The 22,698-nt window shown below is 33.9% G+C and overlaps 1 protein-coding gene across 1 annotated transcript in view; it reads left to right on the top strand.

Moving 5' to 3' along the window:
- Positions 1-376: 376 nt before the first annotated feature.
- Positions 377-22,698, top strand: part of LOC123684807 (AF4/FMR2 family member lilli-like) — a 209,664-nt gene continuing 187,342 nt past the window's right edge. Inside the window, exons 1-2 of the mRNA XM_045624261.1 lie at positions 377-712; positions 17,070-17,129. Of these exons, the coding sequence (XP_045480217.1) occupies positions 17,104-17,129 (26 nt within the window). The 5' untranslated portion in view covers positions 377-712; positions 17,070-17,103. The remainder of the gene's footprint in view (positions 713-17,069; positions 17,130-22,698) is intronic.

The following is a 22,698-nucleotide window of genomic DNA, read 5'->3' as shown; positions in this document are numbered from 1 at the left end:
TTCATTCAATATAATATCTATACATTCATAATGATATCGAAGAATTGTAAATTTTGCAATCCGGAAAACGTCATGAAAACATTATGGGGACACATAAAAATTGCGTATACTTCCTCTATATATGTTTATTACTCTATGATACTTAAAACATTAAGAACGATTCTCAAAAAATTCAGTGAAATATTCAACAATTCCACTTTTCAAATGAAATAAAGAGTTCCTAATCTCCGAACGAAACATATCACACATCACCGATCGTATTAAGCAGGGAATCCCGCCAGTCCCCCCCTGCCGCGACGCCTCTGTCCTCGTGCCGAAGCAGGCGCACCGCTCGTCCTACCTCCTCTTTACTTTATCCCGATTTTATACACAATATTCTCGATTCCGTAGCGCGTATCTAATATGCTCGCTTGTCGTTATCCGGTAGATTTTTGTCGGTAATTTACCGGTCACGGATTTTCGGACGCCCGACGTCGCGACGTCGACCGTTACCACCAAAGAGTTTTTCTCACCTGCCGACCAGAAGTGCGTCAAGTTTTTCCGGTGATTGGCATGTGAGGATGTGATCGTTTTAGTGACGGAAAAAGTTAGTGAAAACTTGTGTGTTTGTGTAGTGCGATACACTGGATAATAATATTGGAAAATCCGGGAAGATGTGAGGGAAAACGAGGATTTTCTGATTTTCTAAATTGACTAAGGAACGTCGTTTGAGGTAAGGATGTAACGCAGTTTTTTTTGAGATAAGTTTTAAGTCATGTTTTGCGTAATTTTACTAAGATGCCGGTGGGATGACAAAGATTGTAATTTCATTAATAATAGATTCGTAAATTTCAAAATCAAACCTAGAAGATGTGAGTTAATCAAGATATAATTGAAATGAAAACATTCGATAACAGATGGTTCAGGTTTATAAACACAAAGTAAAAATAATGTTGATAAGTTTAATAACTTTTTAGAATTATGAACTCAATGAAGAAAACGTGGATAAACAGTTACAATATAGTTTTAAACATGAAAAAATCAATGAATCAATTTCATTCATAAGGTGTAAAGAAAAACATGAAAAATGAAATGAGGGAAAGCGGTGCTTCTCTTATTTTCTAGATGGACTGAGGAACGTTATTCGAGTTTTGTAAATTTATGATTCAGACTTAACAGATATAAAAAATTACGGCAAATAACAAATTCGAAGTTGAATCGAACAATTATTGATTCATGCTAATATCCATTTCTGAACCTCTTATAGTGAACTTTATGACTTACTAACATTTGGATATCGTTTATCAAAACAAACTTAGAATAATAACAACTTTATTATCTATAAAAAAACTCAAAGAAACAACTTAAATTAAAGCCTAAAATCATTTCAAAATGAGTAGAAAAAAGACATCAATACAACAAAATGAAAAACATTTAAATGTTCATTAATAGTTGGTTATCGAAATAAAGTAAGAATCATTATTATAATAAGTTCATTAACTTGGAGAAAGATAAACAAAAAAAAAACGTGAATCAAATATAACAATCGTTTCAAATTGAAAATGTAAAAAAGAATCTTAAATGTCAACACCTCAAAAAAAAACTATTAATAACATACGAATCTGGTTCATCAAAATAACATAAAAAAACAATTTTTACATAAAATTTATCAACTTATTGAAAAGATATACTCAAAAAAGAGAATGTCAAATAACAGTTATAATCTTCTTGAATTAAAAGCGGAAATAAGAATTTTAAAATGCTAATGAAGTTGGGTCCGAACATTTACAAATAGTAAGTAGTTTGAAACAATCCTATCAATCTGATAGTTTGGCATGAATACATATATCTAAAATGTGGAAAAAACCTCCAAGCAAATTGAATTGAACATAATTCGTTCATTCTGGCCGTTCTTAATTTCTCGAAACGAAACAACATATGTTTCAAATTGTTCATTCTTCCTCATGTTTCATACCTGACTGGAAACCTATAAAAAAGATTGTTTGTGTGTTATAAATATTGTTTTCGACGTCTAGAACAATAATACTGACCGTTACGGTTTTTTAGCATATTTCAACCTATTTTACAATTGTAATAGGTCTCTAATAATAGAAGGAATGTTAATACAGTCCCACTATTTTTCAATGAATCCACTCTAGACTTATGAGTGGCTCTTGTTCACACACTCAACATAATATGGCGTGAAAGCTTGATGGTATTACGATATAAAAATTAATAACAATCCCGAAAACAAATAATAAGTCATTATCCTTAATACAGAAGTAACAACATGAAAAAAAAAACAACTGTTGAATTTGGTCCATCACAACAAAATAAAAAATAATTTCTAGTATTAGTTTATTATCTCTTCAGTAATCTCAACTCGAAAAAAGAAGCTTTTGATCGCTCGTGAATTCATTCGCCTATTGTACCATTGAAACTTGAAACCATGTTATCCGATTCTTTGAGATGTCAATGCTGAAATTTGGCATTAACATTTTGGTGATTATTTCAATTATTACGATATGAACCACATTCCTAGTCTGATCTGTTGTTACGGATATATGAGGCATTATTTTTTTATATTTTGCTTGAATTCTGATAATGACACAAAGCAGGAAATTGCTTTTTGTATCTAGGTAGGTACATGCAGAATCTGAGCACGATAAACTTTGTTGTCATCTGACATATATTTTTCTTGAATTTTCTCTGGTTCTGGTGACGCGGTTAACTTAAAATTTTGCATGAAGTTTTAATTTGTTATTCCATATACAGGGTGTTCTGATTTGTTTTCGACAAACTGAAATGGGTGATAGATCACATCATTTTAAGCAAAAAAGTTCCTATGAACATGGGTCCGGAAATGCTTCGTTTCCGAGATACAGGGTGTTAAAGTTGAAAAAATAATTCGCGTTTTCTTTAATATGTTTTGACTGCTTCGAAATCCTTTCATGAAATTATTCCTATTCAAATATTTGATTTAAATTCATTTTGAAAATTTCTAAGGCGGAATGCATGCGGACTGATGAGTCCACTTTTAAACGCAAAATGTCATCGCATCATAATCATGTTCGTTGTTTTGAAAAGACCAGAAAAACAGAATTTTGGCATTCGAGATCCGAACATACATTACATACCTTAGAAATTTAAAATTTTTTGGGCTTATTCGGTATTTATCATGGACCAACAAAATCGAACTTGTGAAGCGATTCGTCATTACTGATTCAAACTTTATCGTTTGAGACCATTCCAGACACAACATTCGAAAATTGCAGAGATCGTCTCGAAATGTTAGAAAATCTGAACAAAGCTTTTAACATATTATCGAAAGAGGAATGTTTAAACGATCATAGTAATAGTAAATTTACAAAATATGTACATATTTATAAGGGACAATAGGACAAAAATACAATAGTTTTGTGTGAGCTCACGCGTAACATTCTTTATTAGTTACATTAACAATAATATCAAAAATACTTATTGTCTAGCGGCAATTGGTTTGAATGTAATACCCTGTAGTTTGTTACATTTTAAGATTAATAAAAATGTATAAAAATAAGAAATAATTTATTTCATATTCTGTCTGCTAGACCACAAGTACCTACCAACAATGTTTGGAAACAACTCATTTTTAATCATCTGAAAATGTAACAAACTACAGGGTGTTACATTCAAACCAATTGCCGCTAGACAATAAGTATTTTTGATAATATTGTTAATTTAACTAATGAAGAATGATACGCGTTACTTTATGAGCACACCCAAAACTATTGTATTTTTGTCCACCCTGTATCAATTGGAATCAACATGTGATACATTTTTGGAATTAGCTCAGCTAGAGTAATCGGAAAATGGGGGTGTTCCATTTAAAACAAAAGACGGTGACGTCAATACTCGAAAGTAATTCACCCTGTTTAATAGATTATTATTTTAAAATATGGTGAATTAAAATAAAAAATCGACGTGTTTCAGAATTATTACTTAAAATGGTCTATTTAGCTGAAAATGAATTTGTTCCATACTTTACGGACACAGTGTATGTATGATTCCCTATGACTTTAAATCTTAGGAATCTCTAATTCTGTCATCTACAACCCAATACTTCCTTTACATCAGAAGATTTTTTATGGTTAAAGATGACTTAAAGCTTATACATATATGTACTTTTTAAAGTGCTTTTAGGCCTCAACGAGGGCCTCAAATAAACCTTTCTTCTATTTGCCTTATTCAAAATTGACATGAACCGGTTTTCTAGGTAATTGTTCAAATGGGATCCATTTCAATTTCGAGGTATATGTTTCGTGTCTATTCGTTTATTGTATATCCCTCATGAATATTGAAATAGTTCATCAGCACTGATGACCCGCATTAATATATTGATTTTGACTTATCGAAAAACGGCCAGGAAGACAGACTGGTAAAACTCGAGGTTAAACAGTCGACGACAATAATGTTATCGCATGGAATAGATTATTAGCTTGGGTAAACAAACAATTCGCACTCAATATGTTCGTACGTAATTGTACGTATGCCGCGTTTTTCCAAGTTCTGGGAAACTTTTACAACGCTAATAAAGTAAAAAATATGTTTCTTTCAGAGAAATTTACCTCATCGAAAATAATTAAAAGCAGTATTCTATGTATTGAGAACGGATGCCTCGAAGTGGTAATTTGAATTTTGAAAATATAAATACAAAATGAGCATTGGCGTAGAATTGTATATAGCTATATGTGGTCTCCAAAGGTGCTCAAAATGGTTTGATTCAATGTTAACGGCCATTACTTTCAACAGTTGTATTGAAGCCTTGGAAAAGAAACAAATGGAGTCCGAAAAGTTGGCCCAGGAAAAAAGAATATCAATAAAAAACTTCAAATTTCAGTAAAACCTTATCAAACTTAAAATTCTATAAGATAATTTTTTTCGCTATTATTCTTGAGATTTCTATATGATTCTGAATGCTGATGAAGCTATCAACACGAAATTTTGTACGAAGCTTTGAATATGTAGTTGACGATGTGATCAGCTCGAAATTTTGCACATAGCTTGAAATTGTTATTCAATATAAAAACCCAAAATTTCAACTCTATCAGTTACGTGGTCACGAAAATATTAAATAAATATTAATATACAGGGTGTTTCCTAAACATGCGGCAAAAATTCAGGGGGTTGTTCCTTGGACTATTTTAAGCATGTTTTGTCCTTGGATGATTTTTGAAAAACCTCTTTGTTTAGAAGATACAGGGCGAACAACATTTTTCATATTTTTAAAATTAATAATAGTTTAAATAAAAATGCGTACCGCACTGTGTTTACTAAGTAGGTACAATTTATTTTTAAATTTGTTTAACAACATTCCAATTACTAAAAACGGCCAGTTTTTTGACTAAAAATTGATAAGTGCAGATGGTAAAGGAATACAGATTAAACACGGTTTTCATTTGAATTCGTTTTGTGATGTATTAGCAATTAACATTTTATCTTTGACTATTATGAATCGCTATACAAACACCGAGATGACTGACATGCATTTCATTTATGGCCTGCTCGTTCCCCGGACTTAAACCCCTTAGATTATTTCCTATGGGGCCATCTAAAATCATTAGTTTATACCACTCCAGTAGAAAATGTGGAAGACTTGCGAAATCGGATCATTGCTGGGTGTAACTTAATAAGAAATGATCCTGGTGTTTTTGAAAGGGTTCGGCAGTCAATGAGGAGAAGATTGGATGCTTGTATGCTGGCTAGAGGTGGTCATTTTCAACAGTTTTTGTAGGTTGAGTTGAATTTTCATGTAATTTTTCATAATAAAATGTTATTATCTGAAATTTTGTTTCCCCTATATCTTCGAAACAAATAGGTTTTTCAAAAATCATCGAAGGACAAAATATTCTTAGAATAGTCCAAGGAACAACCCCCTGAATTTTTGCCGCATGTTTAGGAAACACCCTGTATAAATTATTTCTATAGGGCGCGTCAAAATTATGAAACGAATTCATTTTCTCAGAAGAAAAATAATTGACAACAAAATTTTGAAACAGGTCAATTTTTATTTCAATTTTACCAAATTTTTATGCATTTTTGAAGGATTTTTGTTGCACCTTTTGCCATCCCCATCAACTCCCTAAATTTTTTGAATAGTGGGTCACCCTGTATCTCGAAAACAATGCGTTAGCGTTTTCATGTTTAAGGGACTTTTTATTCTTAAAATTATCCCAGGAATCTCTCATTTTAAAAGAATCCAGTATTAGATAAGAACAATTGGTAATAAAAAAAATTATTTCGAGTAATTTGGTTAGAACCTCATTTTCTTACATTACAGATATGGGTAAAAAATGTTGCAAAAAAAAAATTTTCGATTACGGCTTTCAAATCGGTGAAAATACTGATTGACTAGGAAGACTACCTTCAAATGGGACATTTCAGGGAGAAAAGATCTCAAATTAATGAATGTTTATTTCAATGTAAAGAGAAAGATATGCCAATAACGATTGGAAACGATATCAGCCAAATAGAAATTCACATCTACTCTTTCATTGCGTAATTTTCCTTTGGAATATTCTACTAGTTCCCCATAGGCTTTATTTTTGATATTCCTGTTTGCGTATGCTGAACTTTTTATTTTTCATCGACAGGTTTTCTGCCTAAATATTCGATGAAACCTATCAAAAATTCTTTCATTCTGCACAAAAATTTGGTACGCTACGAAGTTCCGGCGGTACCTGATAAATTGCCAGCTGTCTGTGACCATCCGAAATCCGACCCGGATACTCAATAAAAAAACCTCTTGAGTGGCAGGTTTCGATGGGAGCCTGTGATGCATAGTCAGTTTAGACTGACTGCCATTTGGAAGCCTGGATTCCAAATGCTCGAATAAACGCCTCGTGAGTGGCGGCCATTATATTTGAACGGACTACAGTCGTCTAGCAATTTCCGTTCGAGAGTTATCATTTTCATAAGTGAGAGGAACCCAATAATTTAACCTTTCATCTAAAGAAATTTGGATAAAAAGTTTTAAAAAGTACAAAAATTCACGTACTTCAGATAATCCTTTCATGTTTTCGCCAATCGTAAATTTCTTAAATAAAACTCCAACTTCATCAAAACGCAAACGATATCAACCATAAACTTTTTATCGTTCATTTATAACCACTCGCTTTATACCTAAGTGGATATGGAGAGTTGAACAGTTAGGTAGTTAATCAATCTAAACGAGGCTTGCGCCTGTTAGGTTTTTTCGTCGCACTCTGTATACGATTCGGTAGCGGGATGGCGTCTGTGTATCGGTTATTTCGGGCTTTTAATTACTCATCAGAGTGTTTTCCCCGGTTACATCCTTCGGGCGAAGTTACAACATAATCTTCCCCAGCCTACTGCAACTCTGTTTTCGTATTCGGTCGAATTTCATTTGGATATGACATCAATTTCGTGAATTTATACGTTTGTCTGCTAGTTGTCGAGGGTGCAGGTGTTATATTTGGCTTCGTATCTTTGAGTTGGATGCGAGATTGGATGGGAATTTAAACTTCCTGGATATTCTAGGCTGTCGTTTTGATTAAAATTCTGTGGATCTCTCTCTATTCACTATTATTGAACTGTTTCAACCGTTTCTAAATGATAGTTGATCATGATGAAAACATTTTTTATAATTTCTATGTTTTTATTGAAATAGAAACTACAAAAACAATAATTGCAAACAATGGGTTCAAACATGCGTTTGTAGAGTTTAAAAAATATATCACAAATTAATTTCTCTGGGTTTTCTAACAAGAGGTTTCAGAGTAGAATAGACCGATATCTGGGCAGCTGTCGCTTTTGAAGCTGTCATCTTCTGATATTTGACAGGTAAAAACTACGCTATTACTGAAAATGGAACGATACACGCTTCAACAACACCTGAACTGTTAAAATTCACTACAAAAATGTTGAAAGTTTTGCAGTCACAGTTCGCAAAACTGAAGCATTAATGAAACTGGTGAAAAAACTTTAGCTGTTGCGACCGTGTGTATCGCTCAAGAACAATTGAGAATATTGGTGCTGTAGCCCGTAGTGTTGATGAAACCCAGGTTTGTCGATTCCTTGTCGAATTAGGCATTTCCCAAACAATATTACACCGTATAAATAGGTCTTAAGACTTTAAAAGTTCAGTTAACACAAGAACTGAAGCTAGTCGATCACCAGCAATGTCGTATCTTCGATGATTGAATCTTTGAAATGCATCGAAGTGATATTCTACGGAAAATCATCTTCAGTAATGAGGCCCATATGTGGATAAAAACCCAGGTTTGTCGATTTTGAGAATTATGCCGGAATTGGAAGATATTTATGTGATCGACGTTTATTTCCAACAAGACGATGTTACATGCCACACAAACAATGAAATGATCGAAATTTTGATAGAAAAGTTTTCTGGTTTGTTATTTCTCGAAGAGATGTTCACAATTGGCCATCGAGATCTCTTGATTTAACACCTTTAGACTTTTTTCTTAGGGTCCATGTGAATGCCAATGTTTATGCCAATGCTCCACAATCTCGTGAAGTTATCGAGAACATACTGCCGCAAAAGTGCGGCCATTTGACTGATATCGGTTTCCATCGTTAATGGCATACCTTCTTCTCTACAAAGAAATAAATATTCATTGATTTCTCTCGAAATATACTCGTTTTTTTAATATCAAAATCAAATCTTTTTTTGGAAAAACCTTTACTTCGGTGATATAGGTGAAAAATTAACTAATAATCTTTCTTTAATTCTGTGGTTATTCCGTTCATTCTTCCACATCTTGTAGAACAAAATCGTGCGAGAATATATCAGAAACGCACAGTTTTCATGGTTATATTTTATTATTCTATGGTGGTACTCCGAACTTTCCGCCACGGCTTTATCTGTCAATTCATCAATTTGCCTTAAAGAAATCAGTTCTGCCAACCAACATTTTTCAATGCAAAAATCACTAAAATATATTTATGGAAATATTTCATTAATTTCAATGAAAATGCAATGAATTAGAGAAAATAATGTATAATACTCGTACAGAAGGCTCATTCTACCACTCGTTCATTCCAAAACTCGCCACTTCGTGGCTCGTTTTTGAATTTTGAACTCGTGGAAGAATATCAATGCCATCTGCACTTGTATTATAAATAACTATTCCAATGCATGTTGCCTTCAAATCAATGAATAAAATGACAAATATTCAACCCCAAACACAAATAAATCAGGAATTTATGAGTAAACATGCCCATCTTGAAATAAAATACTGTCCTATATTCAACGAACATCGAATAGGATATACCAAAAATGAGCGATTCTCCCTCCACCTCTACAATACATTGCATAGATAATGATCACCCTTTCCCTACAATTGACAACATGAAATTATACATGTGGAATGAAAAGGCAGGAGACTCAAATATTTGGAATTAATTTAAATTTATAAGCTAGTGACCAGAAAAGGTTTCGAAATGATGAAAGAAAGACTGAACTATGTTATTCCAAAATATTCAACGCGTTCAAATAACACTTGAAATCTTAGACATTTTGCATAACGGTCAAAAAATTTTTCCTTCTTCACAAAATTCTTTAACCGGTTTTTTGGTTTTCTTAACACTTTTTTGTATTTTAATTAATATGGAATACTCTGTACCACACATCACTTAGCATTTCGTCTCGATGTCTATGATTTTTAAATTTTGAGCTAAACGATAAGATTTAAAAAAAGATTTTAACTTGAATAGTAAAAAAAATAGCTACCTAGATCACAAAAGTCATTCCATATAAAAACTCAAGTTTTATTGAAAAAGTGATTGAAGATCTGTTTTTTAGTCGTTTCCCGGACAGATCGCTCTATCTGTCCTCGAATTCGATTTTTTCGTCTGCCCGGCCGTAAACATGATAACTCCTGAATGACTTGAAATTTTTGGGGTAGGTTCGTTTTCGCAGTGCAGTTCGTTAATGGGCGTAATCCAAAATTTTCACGAAATCGACTAGTGTTTTTCAAAATGATTTCACAAAACGAAATATATACAGAGTGGGTAACATATTGATTGCAACTCAATTTTTTCAAATGGAATACCCTGTATATTTTTCTATATTTGACTAGCTCTTTTTTTTCCCCTGACTTAAAATATATAACATATGTTTGGTCTATCTCTCTTATTCTGAGTACCACAGAGTTTAAAATTTTAAGATCCATCTTGCATGCTCAGTGATTAGTTTTCAAGTGATAGTGATATAACATATGTTATATATTCGAAATCAGGGGAAAAAGATCTATTCAAATATAGCAAAATATACAGGGTGCTTCATTTGAAAAAATGAAGTTGCAATCAATATGTTGCCCACTCTGTATATATTTCGTTTTGTGAAATCATTTTAAAAAACACTGGTCGATTTCGTCAAACTTTTGTGGAAAACATTTTTTCATATCACTTTTAGTAACAAAGTTAAAGCGGGGGTCAGTGTGGTGAAAAACCCGGTACTTAATTGTTCGTTGGTATTGTTGAGCAATCTATATATTCATGAAATGTGAGATTTAGTTACGTAAACATCGAATTTCATAGTTTCTTTCTGTGTCTTCTCGCCACATGATCCAGTAGACATAAACAACAAAATTGAGGAAGAAAAATAAAGATATTTTCTCAGAAGATAAAATAATAGTGAGTGGACAAAATTAGTACTCAGTAAATTCTGGAAAACATTGCGTCACAATTAGAATATTTATTGACGAAACAATTTATTAGGATAAATATTACGTGATTCTGTGTTTCATCGATCAATTCTCAATGATAAACCAATATGAAATATATCTCGAAACGTAAATCTGGATACATGCTCGAGCGGACCCATAGTAACCACTGTCGTGGTTGAAGAAGAAGAAGATATCTCGAAACGAAACTGAACCCATTTGAACAATTACCCAGAAAACCGGTTGTTATCAATTCGGAATTCGGTAAAGAGCAAATAAAAGGTAGATTTACTTACGGCCCAAAGGTCTACGACTGTAAGTCATCTTGAACTGTAAAAAATATCTCGTAAGAGCTGGCTAAACAGGGAGGAACGAACTCATTCAAGTTTAGATACCTGCTTTGAAGGGGAACTGAAGGCATTAGAGCTAGCGCATTCGCTGAAAATTGACTCGAACAACATGTACAAAACCGAGACCCTTTTTGGATATTGTAGTTACAGGTATAAAAAAGCGATGAATAGAAACAGGAAGTTGTGGGGTAATACCCTTAGGGGAAGAAGCTTTAGGAAGTTGTAACATATTAGGTCATCAAATAAAATTATACAGAGTAATTTCCAGAAATATATTCATATTGGTGGAAATTATTTTGTTTATTTTATTTGTTAATGAATTAACATCGAGTAACGATCGAATTCATATAATATACAGGGTGTTACATGATTGACTGGCCATAGCCTACTGGTGAATGCAGGTTATTCCAGAAAAGTAGACAGTTACATAGGCGTACAACTTTGCAAACCAGTGTTTTTTTCGGAAATTCTTTATTGTAGAAAACTATTTATGATTCAAAGAATTGTCCATCGCTTGCCACTACTTTCTCCCATCTTTCGGGCAGCGTAAGAATCCCGCGTTGAAAAAATTGGTCATTTTTTGAAGCTATCCACGAATCGATCCAATTTTCAACTTCTTCATAAGATCTACGGATCGAAACAGGTGATAGTCCGAGAGAGCAACGTCTGGAGAATACGGCCGGTGGGGTAGGACTTCCCATTTCAACGTTTCCAAGTATGTCTTGATCACTTTCGCATCATGGGGTCGACCATTGTCATGTTGTAAAATCACTTTATCATTTCTCTCGTTGTATTGCGGCCGTTTGTCTTTCAATGCTGAGCTCAAACGCATTTATTATTGTGTTTGATAACGATCGACTGTGGTTGTTTCAGTCGGTTCTAAAAACTCATAATACACTACGGAGAGCTGGTCCCACCAAATACTGAGCAGGACCTTGGAATATTGAATATCCGGTTTGGCCGTCGACGTGGAAGCATGGCCGGGATATCCCCATGATTTTCTGCACTTGGGATTATCGTAATGAACTAATTTTTCGTGTCCAGTCACAGTGGGATGCAAAAATCCATTCCATTTTTGTCTTGCCAGCAGCCGCTCACAAGCAAACAAACGCCGTTCAACATATTTAGGCTTCAACTCGTACGGCACCCAATTTACTTGTTTCTGAATCTTTCCCATGACTTTCAGACGTTTTGAAATGGCTTGTTGGGTCACTCCCAAAGATTCTGTCAATTTTTGTTGCGTTTGACACGAGTCTTGATCAAGTAATGCCTCCAATTTTGCATCTTCAAAGACCTTCTCCCTTTCACCGCCATGATGGTTTCGAAGTTTTTGAAGCGTTGAAACCACTCTCGGCACGTTCCTTCACTAATAGCGAACTTACCATGGGTATTTGAGAGCATTCGATGAGCCTCAGCCGCAGATTTCTTTATATCAAGTCAGAAAATTAAACCTCCAGCAAATGACGAGAATTTGCTCGTGGATTGACATGTTTAATCGAGAATAATTTTGTGAAGCAGACACAAATCGACTAGTATTCCGATGGCGTTATGTTTACAAATACCTTAATATTTTCGGAGATACAGGGTGGTCATGAAAATTGGTCTGAATTTCTGATTTCCATAACTTGGGAATCAGCAGTCCGATCATCAAGCATCGAATATTATCACAAAAGAAATAAAAACAGGACCTTATTTCAGAAACGTTATACACATGAATTATTTCATTCATTACTTTATTGAAAAAAGTCTGTCATTCTCAAAGTAAAAATTGAATCAATTAGACTGAAGCCGACGGATTTGAAATTTTTTGTGTATATATGAAATAATTTCAAGCTTCGTGCAAAATTTCGAACTGATCACATCAGTCCGTTCTAGTTCCGGTTGGGAAGGGTCGGCTCGATCAGGTAGCGACGAGGCCCCCCATCCTCGGTTGAAATGTTACAAAATTTGATCCCTGATATTGAAATGTTTCTGTCATATGCGTTGATTGTCTGAAGAAAGAGGAGAAAATAGTAATTTTTCGGCAACCGTCCGGGAAGTGAGCACTTCCCGGACGCTTTTTCTCTGAGAAAGTAGCATTTCCCGGCCTAGTCCGGAAAGTACGTACTTCCCGGACTAGGCCGGAAAAGAATCATAGAATCCATAGCAACCGAGATAACCGGCTGACAGTTCATATGAAATTAGTTGTCAAAAATTTTCATGTTTTTTTATCGTAATCGCAATAAAATATGGAAAGCAGCAACGATAGTGTTATTTTACTTGGTTGCCGAAAAAATATTGTACGCAACACGCCCGAAAATGGTTTTTTTGGACTCACAGACTTCCAGGACTCGCAGACTTCCAGGACTCGCAGACTTCCAGGACTCGCAGACTTCCAGGACTCGCAGACTTCCAGGACTCGCAGACTTCCAGGACTCGCAGACTTCCAGGACTCGCAGACTTCCAGGACTCGCTTACGCTCGTCCTGGAATTTTGTCTATTCGTCCAAAAAAACCCTATTTTCCGGACTTGTTACGTAAATTACTATTACGTAACAAGTCCGGAAAATAGGGTAAAATAGCGAGTCCTGGAAGTCTGTGAGTCCAAAAAAACCATTTTCGGGCGTGTTGCGTACAATATTTTTTCGGCAACCATGTAAAATAACACTATCGCTGCTGCTTTCCATATTTTATTGCGATTGCGATCAAAAACATGCAAATTTTTGACAACTAATTTCATATGAACTGTCAGCCGTTATCTCGGTTGCTATGGATTCTATGATTCTTTTCCGGCCTAGTCCGGGAAGTACGTACTTTCCGGACTAGGCCGGGAAATGCTACTTTCCCAGAGAAAAAGCGGTTGCCGAAAAAAATGTATTTCAATAAACCGATATCTGGACAGCTGTCACTTTTGAAGCTGTCATTTTATGTCACAGATCGCAAAATGAAAGCACTTTTGGTACGTCGCGAAGCACCTTTTCAACCGGAAGTAGTGGAACTTTGATTTTGAAATTTGAGCTATAGGAACAAAAAGTTGATATAAAGAATCGAAACCTTGTGAATCGCTCAAGAACAACTGAAAATATTGCTGCTGTAGCCTGTAGTGTCGATGAAAAGCCAGGTTTGTCGATTCCTTGTAGAATAAGGCATTCCTTAATCAATATTAGACCGTATTTTACATGAAGACATAGGTCTTAAGACTTTAAAAGTACAGTTAACACAAGAACTAAAGCTGGTCGATCACCAGCAATGTCGTATCTTCGCTGATTGAATCTTTGAAATGCATCAAAGTGATATTCTACGGAAAATCATCTTCAGTAATAAGGCCCATTTTCACCTCAGAGATTACGTTTATATAAGAGGAATTGTTGCCCTTGAAGCTCAGAAAATCCAAGAATTATTGTTCAAAAGCCGCTCCCTCCTACAACGTGTCACTGTTTTGTGGCTTTTTTGGCTGGTGGTGTGATTGGGCTCTACTTGTTGGAAAATGAGCCTGATGCACAAACATTCATTTTTTTATGGATTTTTACATAATAGTAATTTACGTAACAAGTCCGGAAAATAGGGTTTTTTTGGACGAATAGACAAAATGTGAGTCCAAAAAAACCATTTTCGGGCGTGTTGCGTACAATATTTTTTCGGCAACCATGTAAAATAACACTATTGCTGCTGCTTTCCATATTTTATTGCGATTGCGATAAAAAAACATGCAAATTTTTGACAACTAATTTCATATGAACTGTCAGCCGTTATCTCGGTTGCTATGGATTCTATGATTCTTTTCCGGCCTAGTACGTACTTTCCGGACTAGGCCGGGAAATGCTACTTTCTCAGAGAAGAAGCGTCCGGGAAGTGAGCACTTCCCGGACGGTTGCCGAAAAAAATATTATTTAAAAAGTCCTGTCGAAGGCTGAAAAAATGATTTTTCTAAAATCAAAAATAAAGTGCTATTTTGTATTCTTGCACGTGGTAGAAAAGGGCGGTCAATCAGAGGAACGTTTGAGATTGCTTCAAGCATCCTGAAAAGTGGTGGTAACGCTGAGGAGTAGTTAAACTTTGGCAGATCAAGAAAATGTCACGTGGTGTAAACCCCTATTAACATCAAAATAAAAACTCTTATTGGAGAATCTTTCATTTGGCTGGACTGGATGTGGGCTACGATGTATAAAATTTCGCACACTTCCTAAACTAATCACACATAATACTATCATTTCATATGAACCCAGTTATATAAAATCTACCAGTATAAATTCTACGTTAAATGTTAAAATCGCTGAAACATAACTATTATTCACTGCATCAGAATGGCTCGATTTCATACCCATTTACTGCGCAAATATTGGGCTCCCTGTCAAATCAACAATGATTTCGGGAACACCTTCCTCCGATACAGATTTATGATCTGGGCCACCACTAATTCTGCTCGCATAACGTAAAGTAAATAACCCGTTGCACAGTTGGTGTATCACTGTCCGGTTTGCGTATCGAAATCCGATTGCGTCCGATCGAACGGACGTAAATGTTTATTTTGTTTAGGATTAATAAAATACGGCATTACGTATTTATAACACTGGTTTAACCGTTATCAATTCGTCTGAATGGAATTAGCGAATTGAACGCGATTTGTACTAGATTTGAAGACGCCGCATACTTTGCTTCCAAGTCTTCTGAACGTCGAGGAAGCTTTGGAATTGAAAACGCAATTGGTCTACGTTTTAAATATTTTCACTAAAATGGTGGTTTGAAATCAATGGGGATACAAAAATGAGAAAAAAGAAATAAACACCTTGTGCAGCCATGCAGATGAAGCTGTACAGATATCAGAAAATGGGTATAACTCCAGAGACTTCTATTCTTGTTCAATAATGTTTCCAAACCCCTAGGTATAGAAATATTTGTAGCCAAAACAGAATGTATTACTACATCTAAAACACCTTTAAGATAAACTACAGGAACTATAGGATAGGAATAGTTGTTTATAAATCAAGTGCAGAAGGCATTTATATTCTTCCAGGATTTAAAAATTCAAATGAATTAACTAATGGTATAGAATGAGCCTTCTATACAAGTATTATACATTATTTTCTCTAATTCACTGAATTTTTGATGATAAGCCACATAATCAGAGAATTAGTATATTGTGCAACAAGTGGTGAAAGTTCAACTTTTCCCACAAGTGTGGAAATTTGAAGTTTCAAACACACGAGTGAGAAGTAGATTGACTGACGCGGCTGATAGTTTATAGCCGAGTGTAGCGAGGATAGGAATCCAGCCAAGGTAGTCATATAGCGAGTTAAACATATAATTTCTTCTTCGGTGATACATGAAACATATTGTATTTGCAAATTATCACAATAGGGATGTTGCCCATATTTTGAAATAATTTGAATTTGTAGATAAGCCCTATATAAAAACGAAAAAAAATATTTTCATGGAAAAATATAGAAAGTACCAATAAAAAATACGTAAATAAAAAAAGTTTTTAAAATTCCCGCTGAAACGCTCCATTCTGTCACGGTATTATGGTAACGTCACTGCATAAAAGAGTCACCACAATAGACAAACTAACTAGTGTATGTATGATCACCACGTGCTAATGGTCAAACGGCCTGTCAACCTGAACAAATAGCAGCTGATATTGACAGTCATTTCGGTTTGATTATATCATCTGACGTTCTAAACCATAGATGAACTAGTTCTAGATAAGATTAGTTTGTCTATGTTTTAAACGTCTCAGTGCAATGACGTCAAATTGCCCTGATTGGCGTTCGCAGTCACGTGCTAGTAAAAAAGAATTAACAAAATTTAAATCCATTTTATTAAATTGAATTCGGGACAGAAGATAATGAAAATGCTATTTTAGTATTTTAAAAACGGCCTTTGATGTGGAAAACCTAATTCATTTGATTTTATTATATCACGCAACATCCCTATTCCCACATTTTTCCTGTAGTGATTAATTAAAACGAAATTTGATAATTTTACCACCATATGATTCAACCTGCATATGAATATCAAATGATCGAATACCCCCAATTAAATGTTTAACAAATTAATTAATTCTTTAATTTTTTCAGAGTATCAAAGTCGGACCGTTATAAAACCACAGACATGTTGGGATCATTTGAGTTTGCAAGGTAAGATCAAATATCAATTCTAAAACACTCGGGGAGTAGAAAACAACATTAAAATGATTAATTAAACACGGCATTTAACTTGCGACAAATATAGGGAGGGTTTGGATTGAGTGAATTAATTAAAAAATCGTGGTTGATTGAATTCCACTCGTCGCTTGCTTTCATGAAAAAGACCGCTAAAGTTCGTCATTGAATACAGTTCGGGATATCATGTGTACGTGATTAAAAATGAATCAATCAATTTAATTAGAGCTATAGGCATTGCTTGACAGTTGATATGAGGCAGTTAGATTACATTTGTGATCGCAACGTCAGTGAACTCTGAATTACGTTGACAAAAAAAAAGGGAATTGAATTAACCATTTATTTGGAACACCATTCAATAAAAAAAATTGATGTAGTTCAATAAATACAGGGTGTTTCTTAATTTATTGTCAATATTAATGGGGGTGATTTTTGGGTCCATTTTAAGAAAAAAATTCATATGAACATATGTCCCAAACGTCTTACCTTTTGAGATACAAGTTGCTAAAGTTTAAAAAAATAAATCATTTATTATTACTATCTATAATACTAATTCAGATATTTCATACAAGTACTATGAATCAAGAGGCATTTTTTAATGTATCATTTCTTTATAATTTCCACCAGCGGCGTTCGTACGTAATTTGACATGCCTATTTCAGCAGACATTGATGGTACGCCACAGATTCTCCTGAAATAAAATTATTTTTGAAATTCCCAATCATTTCTAATCAAAGTTGATCACTTGACTTTTTTCAATTCGATGGATCGTTTTCGCTTAAAAAAATGAAAACCGTTTCTATGCATGATCATAAAAATATCGTCAATACAGATTTCATTTTTTTTTAAACTTTACCACCCTGTATCTCAAAAGGTTAGATGTTTAGGACATTTGTTCATATGAAGTTTTTTCTTAAAATGGGACCAAAAATCATCCTCATAAATATTGACATTCAATTAGGAAACCCCCTGTATAGTAAGAATAATTGAATACTGGAGGAAATCAAATCAACCATCTATTTGAATATGTTTATAATTTCTCTAGTTACCAATTTCTGGACAAATGAGCTCTATGTTCAACATGATTGAGTTTTGAGTTATAATATACAGGGTGGTCCAGATTTTAGTTCAACAACTGTGGCGTCGGATAGAACACCTTTTTTCATGAAAAAAAGTTCATACAAATATATATTCTAACAACCTTCGTTTCCGAGATACAGGGTGTACGGGTATGTGAAGAGCGGAAAAGTTGTTCTCCCTCGAATCAGAAAATGACGGGTCCGAGCGAGTTTTCACATTTTCATTTTAAAGCCGGAAAGTCGAGGTGTTGAGTTTTCGTTGGACCACACTGTATTATCTACACCTACTTATTTTTATTTTTTTATCCTGCCGAATTTTTTGTACAGGTTGGGCAAATTTAGAAGTTTTAGCACTACAACTTTCATACAAAATCTGATACCCCATTCTCGGTCTCTTTTTCTGAGAAACTAACAAGGCTAGTATTCATTTTTGGCCACCTTCATTTGTTTTCGAGTTATAAGCGAAAATTGGAAAAACATTTATATCTCCGCTAATACTGATGATAGAGCTCTGAAATTAAAACATCATAGAGGCACTTTTTTACGTAGAATCCAGTGGCGTGCTCGTATCTTCAAAAGGGTTTTCAATTACGAAGCTATGACCCAAAGTTATGTTTTTTCAAATGGAAACACTAGATTTCTGTGCCATTTTGTAAAAGCTTAATTTTTCCTGATTTCAAAAATATATAACATCGTATGATTCGTATTGAAATAAATTACAGAAAGTGGTCAAAAATGTTTTTGACGGAGGACACTGCTCTTGTTATAGAAAGCTCAATTTTTCTATGCTCATCAACAGTTGAAACCATAGAAATATTGAGACTCTTAGGTGAAAAAGGTTTTTGACCATTTTCTGTTATTTATTTTAATACGAATAATGCGATGTTATATATTTTTGAAATCAGGAAAAATTAAGCTTTCAAAAAATGGCACAGAAATCTAGTGTTCCCATTTGAAAACACACAACTTTGGGTCAAAACTTCGTAATTAAATACCCACGCCACTAAATTCTATGTTAAAAAATGCATGTAAAATGTTTTAATTTCAGAGCTCTATCATAAGTATTAGCGGAGATATAAATGTTTTTCGATATCGCCATTTTTACAATTTTCGCTTATAACTCGAAAACAAAAAATGGAGGCCAAAAAGGAATACTACCCTTGTTAGTTTCTCAGAAAAAGAGACCGAGAATGGAGTATCAGATTTTGTTTATCTCATCTGGTTGAAAAGTTGTAGTGCTAAAACATCGAAATTTGCCCAGCCTGTACACCAAAAAAGTCTGTGTAATTGAAAATTAAAAACTGATGTTGAAATTTGTCTACGTTTGCCGGGAACTATTTTCGCATAATTTGTACACATTATCGCAAACCAATCCACTTCCCATCATGCAAATTGGATCAATTAGCACTGTCATAGCAGCATTAACGTAAACAGTCTTTGTCTTGGTTACCACAACCGAGAACATTGTATCTATGTATATGCTTTCGATTTTCTTACATAAACTCGCTATGACCTTTGACATTTTTCCAGACTTGTGTTTAATACTGCTGCAATTATTCTACCTGGAATTACCACAGTATATCCCTTTGACATTATCCGAAGATTTGTGCCATATAAATTCTAATGTTTTATGTAACTGTATCCCTCATGCAATTGTTTGTTTGGATTGAATCAAAATATATTCAAGGAGAATTAATTTGTCGACAGATTAAGTGTGTTCGAAGCGTTGGTTTTAGCTTTTTGTTATGATATCGAATGATTCAACTACAAGTACAATCCTATTTTGGAATAATTCACTCAAAATTACATGAACGTGTAATATTAGTTATGTGAATCAACTTACCCATCTCTAAAAAAGATTCTCAAATATTTTTCAAAGCGGAGTACCCCCTTTTTGAATTTTATTGTTCATTAATTTATCGGAGTATTTTTTTCGCAAAATAATGTTAGGAAATATTATTAGATAAGTACGATAACTTTTCTACCTCTTACTTGAATACTTAATGTGAAAGTGCACTAAATGAGGTAATAAAAAACGAATTATTTCCAAGAATTCGGCATGTTTCACTTCTGAAACAATTTGAATGAGAATTCGATTATCTGAAGGTTATATAAAATTTCAAAAACTCAATTCGATTAGTTTAGTATTATTTTGATATATTGTGGTATCCAGGAAAACTTTATACATCGAACAATAGTACAGGATGTCTCAAATTCGCTGTAAGCATCTCGAGAACTATAAGACTTGGAGAAAAAATCTTCAAGGACCCCCGATCTCCTTTTTAGAAATAATAAGAAAAGAAGATCATAGATATCTTGATTCGTTCTCCAGTTTTCAAGGACGTTTGTGAGAAACGTCTGTTTCAAATATTTTGCTATATCATTCACCCCATTTTTTTCAAAGCAGTTTTTTAGCCATACATTTGTCGAAAAGCATACCTTTATCGGTTCTTAAAAAATCTAATCCGTTTCAAAGATATTGCGCTTTTCGCCTTTTTTTTTGATAGAGCACCTTAAATACCGCGATGGCCTATTAGACGTTTATGGAATGCTAATCATAATTTGTTGCTGAAAATTTGTATGTTGGGGTTTGAGACAATGAACTTCCACCCGAAAATATTTTCAGATCTCTACAACTTCCGGTTATACCGGAAACAGACTACTATGTACTTCCTTATTTCAAATGGCACGCTCAGTATATTATTGCATCATTAGATAGCTTTTAGCTTTTTTGATGGCAATTTCAGCAATATGCCATACCTTGGGTAAAAACTCAACGGTTCATGGGGTTGTTATAAAGAAAATGGTGACGATAAGGACTCAATTTTTTTTAATATTTCTGCTGAAAAAGCTTTTTTCGAAAAATTTGTTTTGTTTTTCGATTCTGCAAATACGTAGTATTATAAGACTATTTGCGGTTTGGACCAAAAATGTACAGGGTGTTTATGAGAAGATCATGAACTTGGACAACTCAAATTCATTAAAACTCAAGATTTTCAAATTAGAAACTATATTTTTTATTATTTCAGTCTATTCTACTTATAGAAAGTGGGGGTTACTTAAACGTACCCTATACCAAAAATGAATACTTTAAAATTTATCGAGGAAGAACTTTAAATGAGGAAAAACCGCAATTGCTAACGGTATCGAATAGTCAGTGACATGCGCAAACAGTCTCATAATACTACGTATTTGCAGAATCGAAAATGAAAAAGGTTTGTTCGAAAAAAATTCTTCCGCCGAAATATTAAAACAAATGTGAGTCCTCATCGCCATAATTTTTTTCATAAGAATTCCATTAATTCATGAACCGTTGAGTTCATACCCAAGGTATGGCATATTGATTTTGTCCATTGTTTGTAATTAAATCATATCATTGGTGTCCCATTTAAAAAACATCAACTCCCCTCTAAATCTGCAGCTTAAAAATTGCTTTAAAAAATACTGGGTGTCCCATTAAAAAACACTAACCCTCGTCTATATCTCAAAAACCATAATTAATTTTTATGAAATGTTATGAGTATCATTTAAAGATTTAAACCATAAAATTACTGAAAAAAACGTTTCAGAATATTTGGAATGTCTCAATCAGAATCTAAGATAGATATAGCGAAATATTTGAAACAGTCCTTTTTCAAAAACACCATGTAACTCGTTACCTTTACAAGTAACGTTTTCTGACTGCTTTGTATAATTTTAATAATATTTATGTATATTCATATGCCTGTAATTTGTGTATATTCATATGCCTGTATATACCATTGTATTTATGACTCCCCATGTAATTTTGATGGGTTAAAATGGTAGGATCTTTGTAAATTTACATTGATTACTATACAAATAAACAAATAAACTTATCTCGAAAAAGAGATCGGGGGTCCTTGAAGATTTAGTCTTAAAGTTCAATGATATTACTTCGCTATAAAAAAAGGTAGCATTTCCTTTTTTTTTATTTCATTTTTCTAATTAATCAAACATCAGAAATTTGAGACTAGAAATCAAGCAGAGACTGGTAGGATCCATATCTGATTCAGTGTCTTTCTTGATTATTTATTGGAATCTCATAACCAAAACGTGAATGAGATGAAGTTTCCTTTCCTATAAACAAAAATAGGAAGCTGAAGAATGCCTCTTCTATTTTAATCATCTCATCTCCTCTTTCTGTCACTTAATAAGTCTGTCTATTTGTGGTTATATTAATTAAATGCGTAGGTTCAACATATGCTTTCGAACGAATGGTTATATGCATTTATTCATTTAGTTAGAGGCTCCTTCGACAGTGATACAACAATATGGGTATTCTTGTGATCAAAAGAAATCCCATTTGTTAACCGGAATGATGAATATTCTATACAACTGACGAAATATTGAAAATAGATATTTGAATATGTAGAAGTCTATCGAAGTTTGTTTCAATTCCGGTGCTCTGGGAGACTAGTTGTATTTTTCTCGAATTCTGTGGTTAT

Source organism: Harmonia axyridis, chromosome 7 (genome assembly GCF_914767665.1).
Source record: "Harmonia axyridis chromosome 7, icHarAxyr1.1, whole genome shotgun sequence".
Classification (NCBI taxonomy): Eukaryota; Metazoa; Arthropoda; class Insecta; order Coleoptera; family Coccinellidae; genus Harmonia; species Harmonia axyridis.
The sequence above is the reverse complement of the archived record's forward strand: the minus strand, read 5'-3'. Positions and strand labels throughout refer to the sequence as shown.